Source organism: Carlito syrichta, unplaced genomic scaffold, assembly GCF_000164805.1.
Source record: "Carlito syrichta isolate Samal-C Ts95f unplaced genomic scaffold, Tarsius_syrichta-2.0.1 Scaffold308491, whole genome shotgun sequence".
Lineage (NCBI taxonomy): Eukaryota > Metazoa > Chordata > Mammalia > Primates > Tarsiidae > Carlito > Carlito syrichta.
In genome coordinates, this window is record NW_007252587.1 from 687,389 (window position 1) to 702,541 (window position 15,153).

Consider the following 15,153-nt stretch of genomic DNA (forward strand, 5'->3'; position numbering starts at 1 on the left):
AGTTTTTGATTTTATTGTAGAGATAAGGTCTCACCAAGTTGTCCAGGTGGGTCTCGAACCCGCGGGCTCAGGCAATCCACTCACCTCAGCCTCCCAAAGTGCAGGATTACAGGCTGAGCCACCAAGCCTGGCTGATTTTTTTTTTTAAAGTGACTCCAATACCCCCAAATAGAAAAAAAATACTACTTTTACTTTGTCTTCTTTCTCAAAGATTTAACTGGTCCAAATTTGGACACCTATCTTAAAGTTGTAAGATGCTTATTTGAGAAGAACCGGCCTCAGTCTGAGCAACCTGTTGTATCTTTTGAAAACTTAAAAAAAAAAAAAGAATACAATAAAGAGCCAATTCTGCCCCCCCACCAAAAGAAGCCACCCAGTACTTATGCAGTTCATGTCGCAGCGTCCCTGTGTCATGTGGGAGTCATGTTTAAAGGAACTTCTTGTGTCAAGCTGTCAAGTGGTTAGCAGGAAGAAAAGAGGCCATGTCCCTGACGTTCCTCATGTCTGATAATGCAGTGGCCAAGGTCTGTCTGCCCTGGAGCAAGAGGTTGCTCAACAACACCATAACCTGCTTGTGCATCCTTGACCTGAAGACAGCTCCAGGTTCCAGGTAACCAAGGGCAGCAAACACCCTACGAGTTCTCTCGGCTCACTCACCCGAACAACACCGTCAGAGTGTCCTGTCACTATGACGTTCTGTGTGTCCCACTCATTCATCTCCGACACACAGCAGCACACGATCTGCTGGCTCCTCCCTGTGAATGTGTTGACGCTCACGATGGGGTTCCCGTTAATGCTCCACACGTGAACATACGTGCCGGCACAGGACACAATGTCCCCCTGAAGAGTCAAGGAGAAACTCTTAATTCATATCGTTCTGGTTTCAAGAGCAAAGTAAGTCCTTGGCCTAGCTCTCAGAAAGCCTTTCTGTCCTTAGATGAGTGACTCAGTAATTTCTCAGGTAACCTGGAATTTAATGCTTGTTGACTTAAGAAGATGCTCTGACAGGGACTTCTTTAAGAATTCAAAGGTAAGTGGATTCTGCAGCCAATGGGCTTACAAATGGAGACAATGGCAAGTCTGTGTTCCCGGATGCTGCCCAGCATGGGTGAACCCCACAAGAAAGCAACTTGGAATCTGAGGAGAGAATGAGCTCCTCTTCCTCCTCCCATTGTTAACAACATCTATTTATATCTTTCATTTCGAGGCAGGAATCCACCTCACTCACTTTTACAAAATGATTCCAGCCATCAAAACCACAGGGTAGAAAATTTTCAGTCCAGATGTAGTCATGTCTCTCTCTTCAAAAGAAGAAAAGGTGAAATCTTGGTAATACTGTAATATCCCATTTTAAAATTTGTATTCAAAATAGGGGTAGGGGAATGTGGAAACAAAGAACTGGTATGTGGGTCACTTCTTAGCAAATTTAATAAACCCTCACACTCCCTGAGCTGATAATTCAGTTTCATGAGTTCCAAAGATAGAAAAGAACAATGTTTTTCTTTCCTTATCAAATTCTACCAGGCTGGCCTCTACCCAACCTGGTGAGAACATAACCCACTACCGCTGAAGGAAGGAAGAAAGATGCTTTCTGAAGCATCTACTGTGTGCCAGTTCCTGTGGCATGGACTTTAAACATTTCAGTTAACCCTTATGGCAACCTTGTGAGGGTAGCTGTCACCAGCCCTGCTTTGGAGGATGGAAATGAGGTGCCAAGAGCCTAAGTATTATTCTGACTTATCTATTCCTATATAAAATATCTATTTCTGAAAATAGTTAAAATGTTTTGATAACTCAGGGATCTGTTTGGAAAATGACTCCACAACAAGTTTTCTCTTGTTTGGGTTCCCAAGTGTTATTCTTTTTTTATTTTACATAATACACACATGAACTGAATACATTTCATAAAAAATTTCAGTATATTTCTGATATTCTTAACAAATCCTACAATTCCTTGTTTTTTTAAAAAGCATATTCTAGAATGCTTTGTTTTATTTTAACCAAATTTTGCTCTTTTTCAAGTATGTAGCAGTGAATAGATTTTAAGATAAAATTGCTCTTGGGTTACACGCTTTGACACCAATTTGCTTCACAAATAACACACAAATAAAAGAAAATGTGGTGACTTCTATACAATGAGTGCCTATCAATCTAGAAAACACTTGGAGCCATTAAAAAAATACATACATATTATTTATTTATTTTGGAGATGGGGTCTTACTGTTTTGCCCAGGCTGGAGTGCAGTGGCTAGTCATAGGTTCAATACTATTACTGATCAGTAGAGTTTTGACCTGCTTCATTTCTGACCTGCATTAGTTCACACCTCCTCAGGCAATCTGGTGGTCTCCCTCTCCCAGGAGGTCACCATATTAATGCTGAACTTAGTGTGGACACCTGAGATACACAGGACACCTGATGAACATAGTGCATGATAGCCCAGAACTCCTGGGCTCAAGCAACCCTCTTGCCTCAGTCTCCAAGTATCAGAGATGACAGGTGTGTGCCACCAAGCTCAGTCTTTTTTTATTGAGTCTGGTCAGAACTACTTGTTTTCCTAAACATAAACTAAGTGGGCTATTTACTACTCACCGTTAATTCATTGATACAAAGAGCAGAAACCGGAGCACGATGGCCTCGGAGCTGGGTTAGAAATGACAGTTTGTTCAAATCCCAGATGATGCAGGTTCGATCCCGGGATCCGCTGACGATTATGTGATAGGCTAATGATGCTGTGGCACAGGTGACAGTGTCTGTGTGGCCAAGTAAGGCCTGCAGATGAGCACAGAAAAAGAGCAGGCTGAGCCAGTGGCAGGGTTCCGCAGGGACCCTAGAAGCTCCTGAATGCACCAGGAAATGATGGCACAATGGCCATACGTGGCGTGGTGGGCGCTGAGCAGTGGGGTGTGCAGAGGCTGGGAGGCAGCCCTCCCCTTCTTCCCCTTGTGTCTGCCTGGCCTCAGCCCACGGGGAAGAAGGAGAAGTCTGAGGTGCTCTGAGGCTCTTCTCTCCATTTTCACAGGACTCCTTCCTTGGACTTGGGCCCGGATTTTAGAAGGAAGTGAGGGTGATAACGGCAACCCAACCTGGGCTTCCTCTTATCCTTTCTATGTGGAAATGTATTGACTATGAGCCCCCAAAATATAGAACTTAAACACTATATTCTCCTTTTATGCCACAAACTAAAAGTTGGTCTGTTCTAAGGAACTATCACTGGATGAATTTTTTAAAAATGCACAAACTGTGAGAACCACATGGTTGCAGTACATGGTCCTAGGCAGATAAAGGAAATGGTGGCTCTGCTGTGTCAACAAGTTCATGTTCTGCTACCATATGGGGAAAGTCTCAACACCTGTGCCTGAGAGGAACACCCTCAAAATAGAACAACTCTTCTTTTTTCCTAGAAAACAGGACCCAGGGAGATGGCAATGTGAAAATAAGTAAATATTCTGAAGAAAAAGATTCCAGCCTCCTGTTAGTAGTTCCCAAGTACTTAGAAAGGACCACCTGCCATAACAGGAGAAGGTGCTTGCTTAAATAATGAGTTGGCTTAAAATTCTGATAATATAGACATCTTTATTGCATGTGTAGCAAACCCCAGAAGGCTGTTTTAAGTAAGAAATTCTTTTCACTGGCACATTAGTTCAAAGCCCATTTTCTAAATGGAAGATATTTTTAAGCAGGAGAGTTTGGATCCCCAGAACGCACTGTCAACTTTGTATCTGTTCATATCAAGACTTTCTCTGTGCGGCTTGGCTCAAGACCCAACAACTCTATGAACAACTCTATCTGGCCTACACAGATAGTTCAATTCTATACTGAACAAGAGTTTCAATTTTTTCCATATATACTTATGACACCGCTGTTTGAGGCTGGCTTTCAAACAGCATTGAACAGACAGAACTGAATCTGAATCAAGGTTTTACCACTAAGTGTAACTTTATGCCTATGTCTTGACCTCTCTAGTCTGTGTGTTTTTCAGGCTAATAACTTCCTTATAGACTTGTGGGAACTAAAGCTGTAGTCCTTGTTTTTCGTTTTTTTTTTTGAGTTGGAGTCTCACTCTGTCGCCTGGGCTGGAGTGCAGTGGCACACTCACAGTAACTGCAGCCTTGACCTACTGGGTTGAGGCAATCCTTCTGCCTCAGCCTTCTAAGTAGATGGAACTACAGGCACATGCCACCACACCCGGCTAATTTTTTGATTTATTGCAGAGATGAGTTCTTGCCAAGTTGCCCAGGTAGGTCTCAAATCCGTGGGCTCAGACAACCCTCTCACCTTGCCCAAAGTGCTGGGATTATAGGTGTGAGCCACCACGCCCGGCATTAGTTGTATTCTGTTAAATTACTCAGCACAGTACTCTGAACATAGTATGTGTTCAATAAATGATAAGTAGTATTGTGACACTACTTTTTGAATTTGTGTCATTAAGAAACACTTAGATATTTACTCCTTATTAAACAAAACACCTCATGGTAAATTTTCTCATAAATTAAATGTTAAGAAATGGCTTAGGCCATTGCCTTGCTAAACTATGGTGTAGCCATGTGCTCTCTGAGTAATGTCTAGGCCAGTTTTCCTGGGTTTGGCCCCCTCCCCTACCTTGGGGAGGTGAATCTCCTTTTTATCTCTCTCTACTTTACTTTTCTCATAAATGATTTTTTCTAATCTTAAAAAAAAAAAAAAGAAGTGGCTTAATTATATTATAAAAGAATTCCTACTTTAAGCAAACATTGATAATAGAATCAGCTATATAGTAGGCAATCAAGAATATTACTAATTAAATCATCAAAGGTTTTATTGAATATATTAATGATTTTGGCCTGTTCTTATGGATAGGACAAATGAAGATAAATATAAACAACCAAAGACCTAGTGGTCCAGCTGAATGAAAATCACCCTAGAAAGAAATTAATATGAATCAATAACAAATATAATTCGGTTTGTAAAAATTTACATGTAAATCAATTTACATGTAATTTCTGAGAAACATTTATATTAGTTAAATACATTAAAACATATATTATAAGCCGGGCTCAGTGGCTCAGCCTGTAATCCCGTGCCTTTGGGAGGCTGAGGAGTGGATTGCCTGAGCCCGCGGGTTCGAGATCCACCTGGGCAGCAAGACCTCATCTCTACAATAAAGTAAAAAAATTAGCCGGGCGTGGTAGCGCGTGCCTGCAGTTCTGGCTACTTGGAAGGCTGAGGCGGAAGGATCGCCAGAGCCCAGCAGATCGAGGCTGCGGTGGCCGGGAGCGGCCACTGCACTTCAGTCTGGGCGACAGAATGAGACTCCAACTCAAAACAAAAAAACCAAAAAAACATATATTATATAAAGACAACTTTCTTCAGATTTTATAATAAAGACCAGCTTAGATGATTTTTGGAAATGGCATATTCCAGATTTCCCTTTTAAAAGAAGTATTTCTAGTTAGTGAACAGTTTTAGGTGTTGTCCATTATGTCTGAAGTGCTCACAGTAGGGGAAGCTAACAGTCCATCTTCAGATCTGCTGTATCCATTACCTGTTTGAGGGTGAGGGTCTTGGCCTTTTCCTTCGAGGTGCCCATCTCCCACACACACACGACTGTGCTCGTTCCGCCTGTGATGACCAGCTTGGGGTTGGGGCAGATTGCACAGAGAATCTGGCCCCACTCGGACAAACATTCATAAACAGTCACTGCCTGGAAAATGAAACAGATGTGAGGTGCACACCCTGTGAAGCACTACAGACTTCTGAAGTGCAGAGGGCAGAGCTGGGTAAAGGGAAGACCCTCCCGGCAGGCACTTCATAGGCAGATCCCAGCTCACGTTTCACTTTAGCAGTGTATCCCTGGAGCTCTACCCTCAGCTAACCCTACAGCTTCCTAACTATTGTTGCTGCTGAAAACCATAATTTAAAAGGACTCTGTTCATAATGGGGTGGGGGGAGTCTCTGGCTTCTCCACTTCGGGAAAATGATGTTCAAATTGTGAGATGTCATGTAAAACGCAAGGGGCAATCTGGTGAATGGATGTGTCTGCTGCAGCCAGTCAGACGAAAAAATACAGCAGGAGTGCTGAGATTGAAGAAGAACAACAGATACATGCAACTGTGTTCCAGAGCAATGTAACAGACTGGGCAGGTTCTTCATCTTGCATTTGGGAGGGGACTGCTGGAGAGCAAACACAGGGCCCTGAAGGATCACTACATACTGCCTCTCCAAGAGCTATTTCGTGGGAATAGAACAGTTACTGCTGCTTCTTGTGGGATAGGTCACAGGTTTTTAAGCCAGTTTAGTTACAGGACTAAGATGAACAGTAGGCCAGATAGTGACTTACGGAAAGGAGGCTTTTCTGGTTGGCGGAAATGGTGAACACCTTGTTGGTTGGGATCTCTGGGAGGAACTCTGAGTCAAAGGGAAACCGCTAGCTTCTAGTACACAACTTTGCAAAAGAGGCTAGTTCTGCAGGAAACCTGACCTCTCCTCTAGCTCCTTTATCCTGACCTGAAGCTCTCTTCTCTGGGCTTTGAAGGAACAGCTATAAGCCCTTGGTCTGAGCTCTCCCCATCTGCATTAACCAGAATAGCCAGACTACAAAAGAGCAAGGTTAAATGAGTGGCAAGAAACAATGCAAACCTTGTCTGACTCATAGGTTCCCAGTCTGCAGCTGAGGTCTGCATAGCCCCAAGCGAAAGTCTTGTTCCAGGCTGGTGGGATGAGGACCTTATTCTGCTCCACTGCAAGAATACCTTTATCTGTACACACTATTTGTCCCACAGGCTCTTTGAGTTCTATAAAAAAACAAGTTATTACATTAGGACATGGACAGGAAAAACTAATTTCATTATCCTATAGTGCAGGGGTCCCCAACCCCTAGGCCACGGACCGATACTTGTCCATGACCTGTTAAAAAATGGGCTGCACAGCAGGAGATAAGTAGCGGCTAAGTGAGCAGTTTTATCTGTATTTTCAGTCACACTCTGTGGCTCATATTAACAACTGAGCTCCGCCTCCTGTAAGATCAGCAGTGTGTTAGATTCTCATAGGAGTCGAACCCTAATGTGAACTGAACATGCAGGGGATCTAGGTTGTGCACTCCTTATGAGAACCTAATGCCTGATGATCTGAGGTGGAGCTGAGGCGGTGATGCTAGCACTGGAGAGCGGCTGCAAATGCAGATTAACATTAGCAGTAAGGTCTGAATGCACAAAGACCATAATAAATTAATTGCTTGCAGACTCAAATCAAAACCCTATCAGTGACTAGCAAGAAAGGTGATGTGCTAATTATACAGCTGCATCTGGGGGCAGGTTTTAAGTCAGAATCTGACACTTATTTTAGTCCACAAGTGGTCTGCCCATTATTTTGTTTACCACTTCCGTTTGTGCCTCTTTTTTTAATGGTGACTTGTACAATTATTTCACTATATTTACAATGTAATAATAATAGAAATAAAGTGCACAATAAATGTTATGTGTTCAAATAATCCTGAAACCATCCCCCCACACCAGGTATGCAGAAAAAATGTCTTCCATGAAACTGGTCCCTGATGCCATAAAGGTTGGGGACTGCTGCCACAGGGCATTGTAAAGTGATCTCCAATGTTCATACAAGTCAAGCATCCTGACACCTTCAGTAAGAGAAAATGACCTTGGAAACAGAACTTGGTTTTGAGTCTCCTGCAAGACCTGCTCGGTGGGATGCTGATCCTGACAAATGCTCTGCAGGGCTTCCCTCCAGCCTTCTGTTTCTGGATACTCTTGGGTTTGGCTCCTAGCAGTCAGGTCTGCCACCAAGGGCTGCACACAGTCATCTTGGCTGCTTTCCAGCATGTCACAGGGATACAGACCATGAACCAATTTGTGTCTTCAGTACCCTCCAACCTTCAGCCAGCCCTTAGACTTCCTGAGGGAGGGCCATGACATTCCCTAGAGGCATGGACTCCCTGCCCCACATAAGAACTCTGGTTCTGGATTGCACTAGTACCCCAGAATAGCCGCTGGGCAGTAACTGACACTGGACCAGGACAGAGTCTGTGTAATGAGGCAAAATGGCACATAGCAGCAGACGATTGAGTGAACCAGACTTTGCTCTATCTAGTCATTAGAGTTTTGAAATGACAGCTTCAAGATTTTTTCATTCTAAGGGGGAATAAATTCCTACTTGGAAAAAACGCTTTTAGATATCTCATTATACCATTAGATAAAAGATAGATGTCTTTTGTTGGCATACTAAAAATATGCCCTCTTACTGCTATTTCTGCTAGGCAGAATACATACAAATAAAAATAAAAAAAATAAAGATTTTTCTTTTTCTGCATATAAAGTTGAAGTTACAAGATTTTGGTACTTTAGAATTTTGACTATCTTAATGGAGGAAGAAGCCTGATTGGTTCTTTCTGAGGCAAAATCCAACAAGTCAAAAAAAGAAAACAGAAAAGAAAAAGGAAAAAAAGAAAATAAAACATGAATAGGTATTTAGTGACTTAACACAAAATGCATAGCACTTATTATACAAATTACACTGTCAAAAAGGAAATTTGTTATTGCTAAACTAGGCCTCTTAAATAATCCCTTCAAGTCATGAGTCAAGAGTTTATTTCCCATTATCTTACCTTTCACAGGTGTTAGAGAAGGTCTTAAGTTGTCTAGATGATGAAAAAAGATCTTGTCACTTGTAGATCCTGGGAGGACAGAGATTCCTGCATTGTCTCCATTGAGTCGACTCCTCACTCGCTTTGGAGGATGAGGTTTCTTAAAGAGCTGGTATGAAAGAAGATGACACACTTTATAAAGCTCACATTTATAAGCTATTTTAAATGCCAGGCATGATGTTCCTATTTCTCTGAAACTTCACAACAGTCATTGAATACTATGTTATCCTCATTTTACAAGTGAGGAAAGAGAATCAGAGAGGTAAAGTTGCTAGAGTACTTGACATGCTTTTTTTAAAAAAAAAATTACTTTAAAGATGTGGGGTACAATTCAGGGTTAGGTATACAAACGTTCATTATGCAGGTACCTTTGTTGATGAGGTGTGCCCCTCTCCCCTGGCAGTTCCCCATTACTGTCAATCCCACCCCCCACTCCCAGCAGTTTCCCACTACTACCAATCCCTTTCTTACAGTATTATAATTGTTCAAGGTCTGCTTATGAGTGAGAACATACGGAACTCTGTTCTTTGTTTCTGTGATAGGTCACTGAGTATGATAGACTCTAAATCCACCCAAGTTGCTGCAAAGTCCATATGTTTGTCTTTCTTTATGGCTGCATGATATTCCTTTGTGTATATATACACGCATGTTTATTGCAGCACTATTCACAATAGCAAAAACATGGAACCAACTGTGCTGCCCATTGAAACTGGACTGTATTAAAAAAAAAAAAAGAACCTGACATTTTAATAAGCAGGGACAGGACTGACACACCAAGGCTGGATTACTGTCATGTTCTATGCTGAATTCTCAATTACTTTTCAAAAGAAAGTTTATCTACTCAAATTACAGTTGACTAACAATTATTTTACAGTAATGTTTAAAAGCTAACCAATTCTTTATAGCCCAATTCTACTCTGTGCAGACATTCTCTCTAACTGGATTACTTGATTTCCATATGGCCTTTCCCAATGTGGTTTAGTAGCATCCACTTTGGTGTCTTTTAGGTGTTACTAATGTGCAGAGCATAAACATTATCACCTTCTTTTTATTCTATTTTATAAAGGGAAAAAATAAAATCTCATTATCTCCATTATTTCTAAAGTTTTAAAAATATTAATGTACCTTTAAGGTTACTATTTTTCAAATGCCATATATCTTCAAGACAGGTATAAGGTAGATTCTGTTGGAAAATTAGTATTTGAGGAGGAGATCTGGAAAACTTTAGATGAAATGGGATTTAGGAAGAACACAACATCATCACACATTGGATGAAATACCATCTCTGTGTACGCGGTAGCCTACAAGGCCCGTCTGTTAGGTCTTGTGCAGGTATAAGAAAGCACATACTTGGGTTGGCTCGGTGGCTCAGCCTGTAATCCCAGCAGTTTGGGAGGCCAAGGTGAGTGGATTGCCTGAGCCCGTAGGTTCGAGACCAGTCCGCGCAACTTTGTGAGACCTTGTTTCTACAATAAATCAAATATTAGCCGGGTGTGGTAGCGCGTGTGCCTGTAGTTCAGGCAACTTGGAAGGCTGAGGCAGAAGGATCGTCAGAGCCCAGCAGGTCGATGCTGGGGTGGCTGTGAGTGTGCCACTATACTTCAGTCTGGGTGACAGAGTGAGACCCCAACTTGGAAAAAAAAAGAAAGAAAGCATACTGCCTTTGTCTGTGAGCGATAATTCGCTTTAAATAATGGGATTTTTATTTATCTGGAATGTGAAAGTGAGAAAAAAGGAATAATCTAGCAATCTATTGAAAACTACTAGGTAATATTTATAGTTCTTTATTAACTTAGTCTAAACCTAATTGTATGGTTATCTACCACCTAGAGAAATATTATAAAACTTATAAAATGAAACAGTCCATTGATGGTAAGAAAAGAACATTCATACCTGTTTAGGGATCTGGCCAAAGTTATTAATGAACCCAATGGTGGCTGTCTCCTTCAGTGGGTCATTGATGTTGTAGATATCCACTTGACCCTCATAAAAAAGATGATGGAAGACATTTACAGCTTCTACTGCAGTAGGCCCTTGCTGTTTATAGCCAAAGATTAAGTCAATCCACTCGTGTAGATGGGCACTCACGTAATCACACTCCAAAGCCTGTAATTTCAAAACACTGGTTAAGTCACTGCTTGACTTTTACTTGCTCAGAGAGTAAAAGAACCTTGGCTAGTGGTCAATAGGACCTAAAATAATTAAAAACCATAAAAATACAGTAGTTCCCCTATTTGTAGTTTTGCTTTCCAAGGTTGTAGTCAACATCCACAACACTTTTATTACAATATATTATCATTGTTCTATTTTATTAGTTATTATTGTTAATCTCTTACTATGCCTAATTTATAAATTAAACTTTATCAGAGACATGTATGTATAGAAAAAATCATAGTGTATATATAGGGTTTGGAACTATCCACAGTTTCAGGTACTCACTGGGAATCTTGGAATGTGTCTCCCATATGTAAGGGACTATTGTTCTGGTGACGAACAGGTGACATTGCTAAAGGTCCTCTGTTTCTTTTGTGGCCAATGAACAAATGAAATCCAACTTAAACAAAAAGTGCATTTCTGTTACCTCACGGTGGACTCTGATGAATTCTCGTGGGTCCCCTTTTGCCCAGGGTGGAAGGATAACATCTCCAAGCTTGGTGCCATTTTGTTTACAGCCTATATAATTGGACACATAAAAATAAAAGAATGAAATAAAGGGTAATTTCATATTAAGTGACATTAACGGTGGGTTAGATTCATTACCAGAAACTATAAAATTTTACCATCAGAAGGGACCCTCAGATATCACTAGCATTTCTCTACGACTGCTCCTTAGTCCATCAGAAAGATTTACCCAATTTGCAAAACCAAGGGGCCCTCATTGTCAAATGTCTTCCAGAAATGCTGAGTTATGTAAAGTTAAACATTTCTAAGTGAACATGTTTCTTTTCTCAAAGTCCCGAGAGAGACTCCTCAGAGGTTTAAATATGCTAACATGCACCGCCCTCCTCTAAGAGGGATATTAAATACAAAGTTTCTGAAATTTAATTGACCACAGGACACCTTTTCAAAGAAATATTTTGGGGGGTACTGTTTGGAGTCTTTTGGATACAGTCTCCTGGGGGTATCTGCAATACAAGTGGTTTCTTATATTTTGAACTCTTAAATTCTCAAAAGTGCTCTGCAGAACTGGCATGTATTTTATAGTAAGAATTCTCATTAAAAAAAATTAAATCTGGAACAATAACTTTTTGCTGTTATTGTATCATTTTCCAGAAAAAAAATATTTGGAAAGACTACAAGGCTACCTGGCAAAAATTAAAACATCATATTGCAAATAATATTTACTCTATGTAAACTGTTATAAGTCTTAGCCAGATAGTCTCTAAAAAATGAAAGAAACTATTCACTATGAAATCTATCCACAACAAAATACATTAAATTGGGCTGGCATCTAAGAGGAAACAAATTGTTTTTCTTCTTCTTTTGAAAAACACCAAAGGGAAAAAAAAATCACTTTAGCTTACAGAGCTTTCATAGGAATAAATTAGGTTATCACTGTAAAAAATGACCCTATAAACAACAATGTTGACTTACTAGCTTAACAGCAGTTGGATAGTGAAGTAGTTGTAATGAAAGTTTTCACAGAGAAGTGCAGTTGTTCAAATTTTAGAACACAAAGCCAATTCCAAATGAAAGTCAATAAAAATATTTCCCTTAGAAACAATCTTGTCTTAGTCATTGCTTTTTGATGGTTTATTTAAAAGGATCGATGTTAAGTGGTAATACAAATATAGCTTATTATTTAGAGAAATGTCCTAATTTGGATGGAAAAATTAACATTTGACTTAAGATAAAAAAGGGTATTACAACCCTTCCTCCCCATCCACACATACTTCACACCCCCCTTGAATTCTCCTTAGAACTAATTTTTTGATACTAATAAGCAGGTAACAATCCTCAGGTTACTTAAGATATAAATTACCTTTCCAAATTTTGTTATAATCCTTGAATACTTATGTGACATTATTTTATCAGCACTATATATATAAAATCAAAAAATGACATACAAGGGTAACACAGTCTGCAGAAAGCTTTTTGGTCTGATTCTGCTAATCTGAAGCTCTTCTCTGTGTATCTGAGGATGCAAGAACTAGAAGATTCCAGGATGAACAGTACTCATCTCAGAGCCAGGGAAGAAAACCCAAGTGCTTTTTTCTTCTACAATATTTATTATCTTTTCTGAATGAAGGGCAAATTGTGTCTTGTTTTTGTTTTAATTGAGGTGAAATTCACATAACAAAAGCAAAGTTTTTTTTTTTTTTGAGTTGGAGTCTCACTCTGTCGCCCAGACTGGAGTGCAGTGGCCGCTACCGGCCACCACAGCCTCAACCTGCTGGGCTCCGGCGATCCTTCTGCCTCAGCCTTCCAAACAGCCGGAATTACAGGCATGCACTACCACACCTGGCTGATTTTTTGATTTATTGTAGAGATGAAGTCTTGCTGCCCAGGCGGGTCTCGAGCCCGCGGGCTCAGGCAATCCACTCACCTCAGCCTCCCAAAGGTGCGGGATTACAGGCTGAGCCACCGAGCCCGGCTCAAAAGCAAACATTTTAAAGTGAACAATTCAGTGCCATTTAGTATATGCACATTGTTATACAACCATCATTTTAATCTAGTCTCACAGCGTTTTCGTCACCCCAAAAGAAACCTTATACTCATTAATCAGCTGCTCCTCATACCACTTCCCCCTCAGCGCCAGAACACCAATCTGTGTTTTCTCTGTGGATTTGGCTATTCTGAGTATTCCATAAACATGGAATTGTACACTGTATGACCTTCTGTGTCTGGCTTCTTTCATTTAGCAGAACACTCTGGAGAGTCATTCATGTTGTGACATTTATCAGTACTTCATTCACCTTTATGGATGAATAGTATTTCATTATATGTATACACCACAAGTGGTTTATACAAGTGGTTTCCCCAGTCATCTATTTTTTTTTTTAAGTTGGAGTGTCACTCTGTCAGTCAGGCTGGAGTGCAGTGGCACACTTATGGCCACCGCAGCCTGCACCTGCTGGGCTTGGGCAATCCTTCTGTGTCAGCCTTTTAAGTAGCTGGAACTACAGGCGCACACGACCACACCCGGCTAATTTTCATTCATTGTAGAGATGAGTTCTTGCCAACTTTTCCAAGGCTGGTATCAAATCCCTGAGCTCAGGCATTCCTCTCACCTCCACCTCCCAAAGTGCTGGGATTACAGGTATGAGTCACTGCGCCTGGCTCCTATTCATCTCTTGATAGATATCTAGGGGGGCCACTGCTTTACTAGACTCTGGTGTGGTCACCTGCTCTTTGAGCTGTGGCTGCCGCCATGTTTCCTAGGCTTTTGCCCCTCTCCTACGTTGAAAAGGGGAATCTCCTCTATCTCTAATTTACTTTCTAAATAAACTATATTTTCCAATCTTTAAAAAAAAAAAAGACATCTAGGGAAAAAAATCCAGGGCTTTTTTTGAAGGTTTATTTACAACATGGTATTAAGTAAGTGACACAAACATCAGTTTATTGTTTAGAGGAATGATGCTTCTGCCATTGGTTACATCTATTTGCCTGGGTTCCTGTTCTCAGCTCTATATAACCAGGAGTGGAATTGCTGAATCATGTGGTGATGCTTAACTTTTTAAGAAACTGCTGAACTGTTTTCCATAGTGGCAGAACCATTTGATGTTTCCAGCAGCAATGTATGAGGGCTCTAATTTTTCCACATCCTTGCCCACCCTTGCTATTTTTCTATTTTTTCCCCTCCAACACTGACATCTTGGTGAATGTGAACTGGTACCTCATTATGGTTTTGATCTGCATTTTTCTAATAATGATACCGAGCATCTTTTCCCATGCTTACTGGCCATTTGTATAACTTCTCTGGAAAAATGTCTATTCACATTCTTTGCCCATTTTTCAGCTGGGTTGCCTTTTGGTTGCTGATTTGGAAGATATGTTTACATTCTGGATACTAGACCCTCATATCAGATGTGACATTTGCAAACATTTTCTTCCATTCTGCAAGTGTCCTTTCACTTTTTTGACAACAACCTTAGATGTAGAAGTTTTAGATTTGGATAAATTTATCTTTTGTTGTTGCTTGTCCTTTGGATATCATATCTAAGAATCCATTGCCAAATTCAAGATCATGAAGATTCACTCCTATGTTTTCTCATAAGAGTTTTATGGTTTCACAGCATTTATATGCAAAGTTTTTTAATGTTTGTGATTTTAAGGAAGGAAGATGATTTGTTATGAAGGGGAACATGACAAAGAAACATGACGCTTCTTTTATTTACTTATTAAACTTAGACTGTTTGGTTGGATTTGTAAGTGGTCTGGCTGGATTGCAACATGGATTATCATAACTGATCTAGTGTTTCTAAACACTAAAATTGGGGTTATCTCTTTTTTCCAAATTTGGTGTTATCTCTTTTTTCCTGCACCTCTCCATGTCTGTCTCTTTGAAAGTGGTGTCCCT

The 15,153-nt window shown here is 40.4% G+C and overlaps 1 protein-coding gene across 1 annotated transcript in view; it reads right to left on the reverse strand.

The window, feature by feature from the left end:
• The window catches only part of WDFY3 (WD repeat and FYVE domain containing 3), a 257,771-nt gene that overhangs the window by 13,922 nt on the left and 228,696 nt on the right, over positions 1-15,153 (reverse strand). Inside the window, exons 55-61 of the mRNA XM_008065474.2 lie at positions 11,215-11,306; positions 10,527-10,739; positions 8,595-8,742; positions 6,617-6,771; positions 5,523-5,681; positions 2,591-2,770; positions 658-840 (exon numbers count right to left, since the gene is read on the reverse strand). Of these exons, the coding sequence (XP_008063665.1) occupies positions 658-840; positions 2,591-2,770; positions 5,523-5,681; positions 6,617-6,771; positions 8,595-8,742; positions 10,527-10,739; positions 11,215-11,306 (1,130 nt within the window). The remainder of the gene's footprint in view (positions 1-657; positions 841-2,590; positions 2,771-5,522; positions 5,682-6,616; positions 6,772-8,594; positions 8,743-10,526; positions 10,740-11,214; positions 11,307-15,153) is intronic.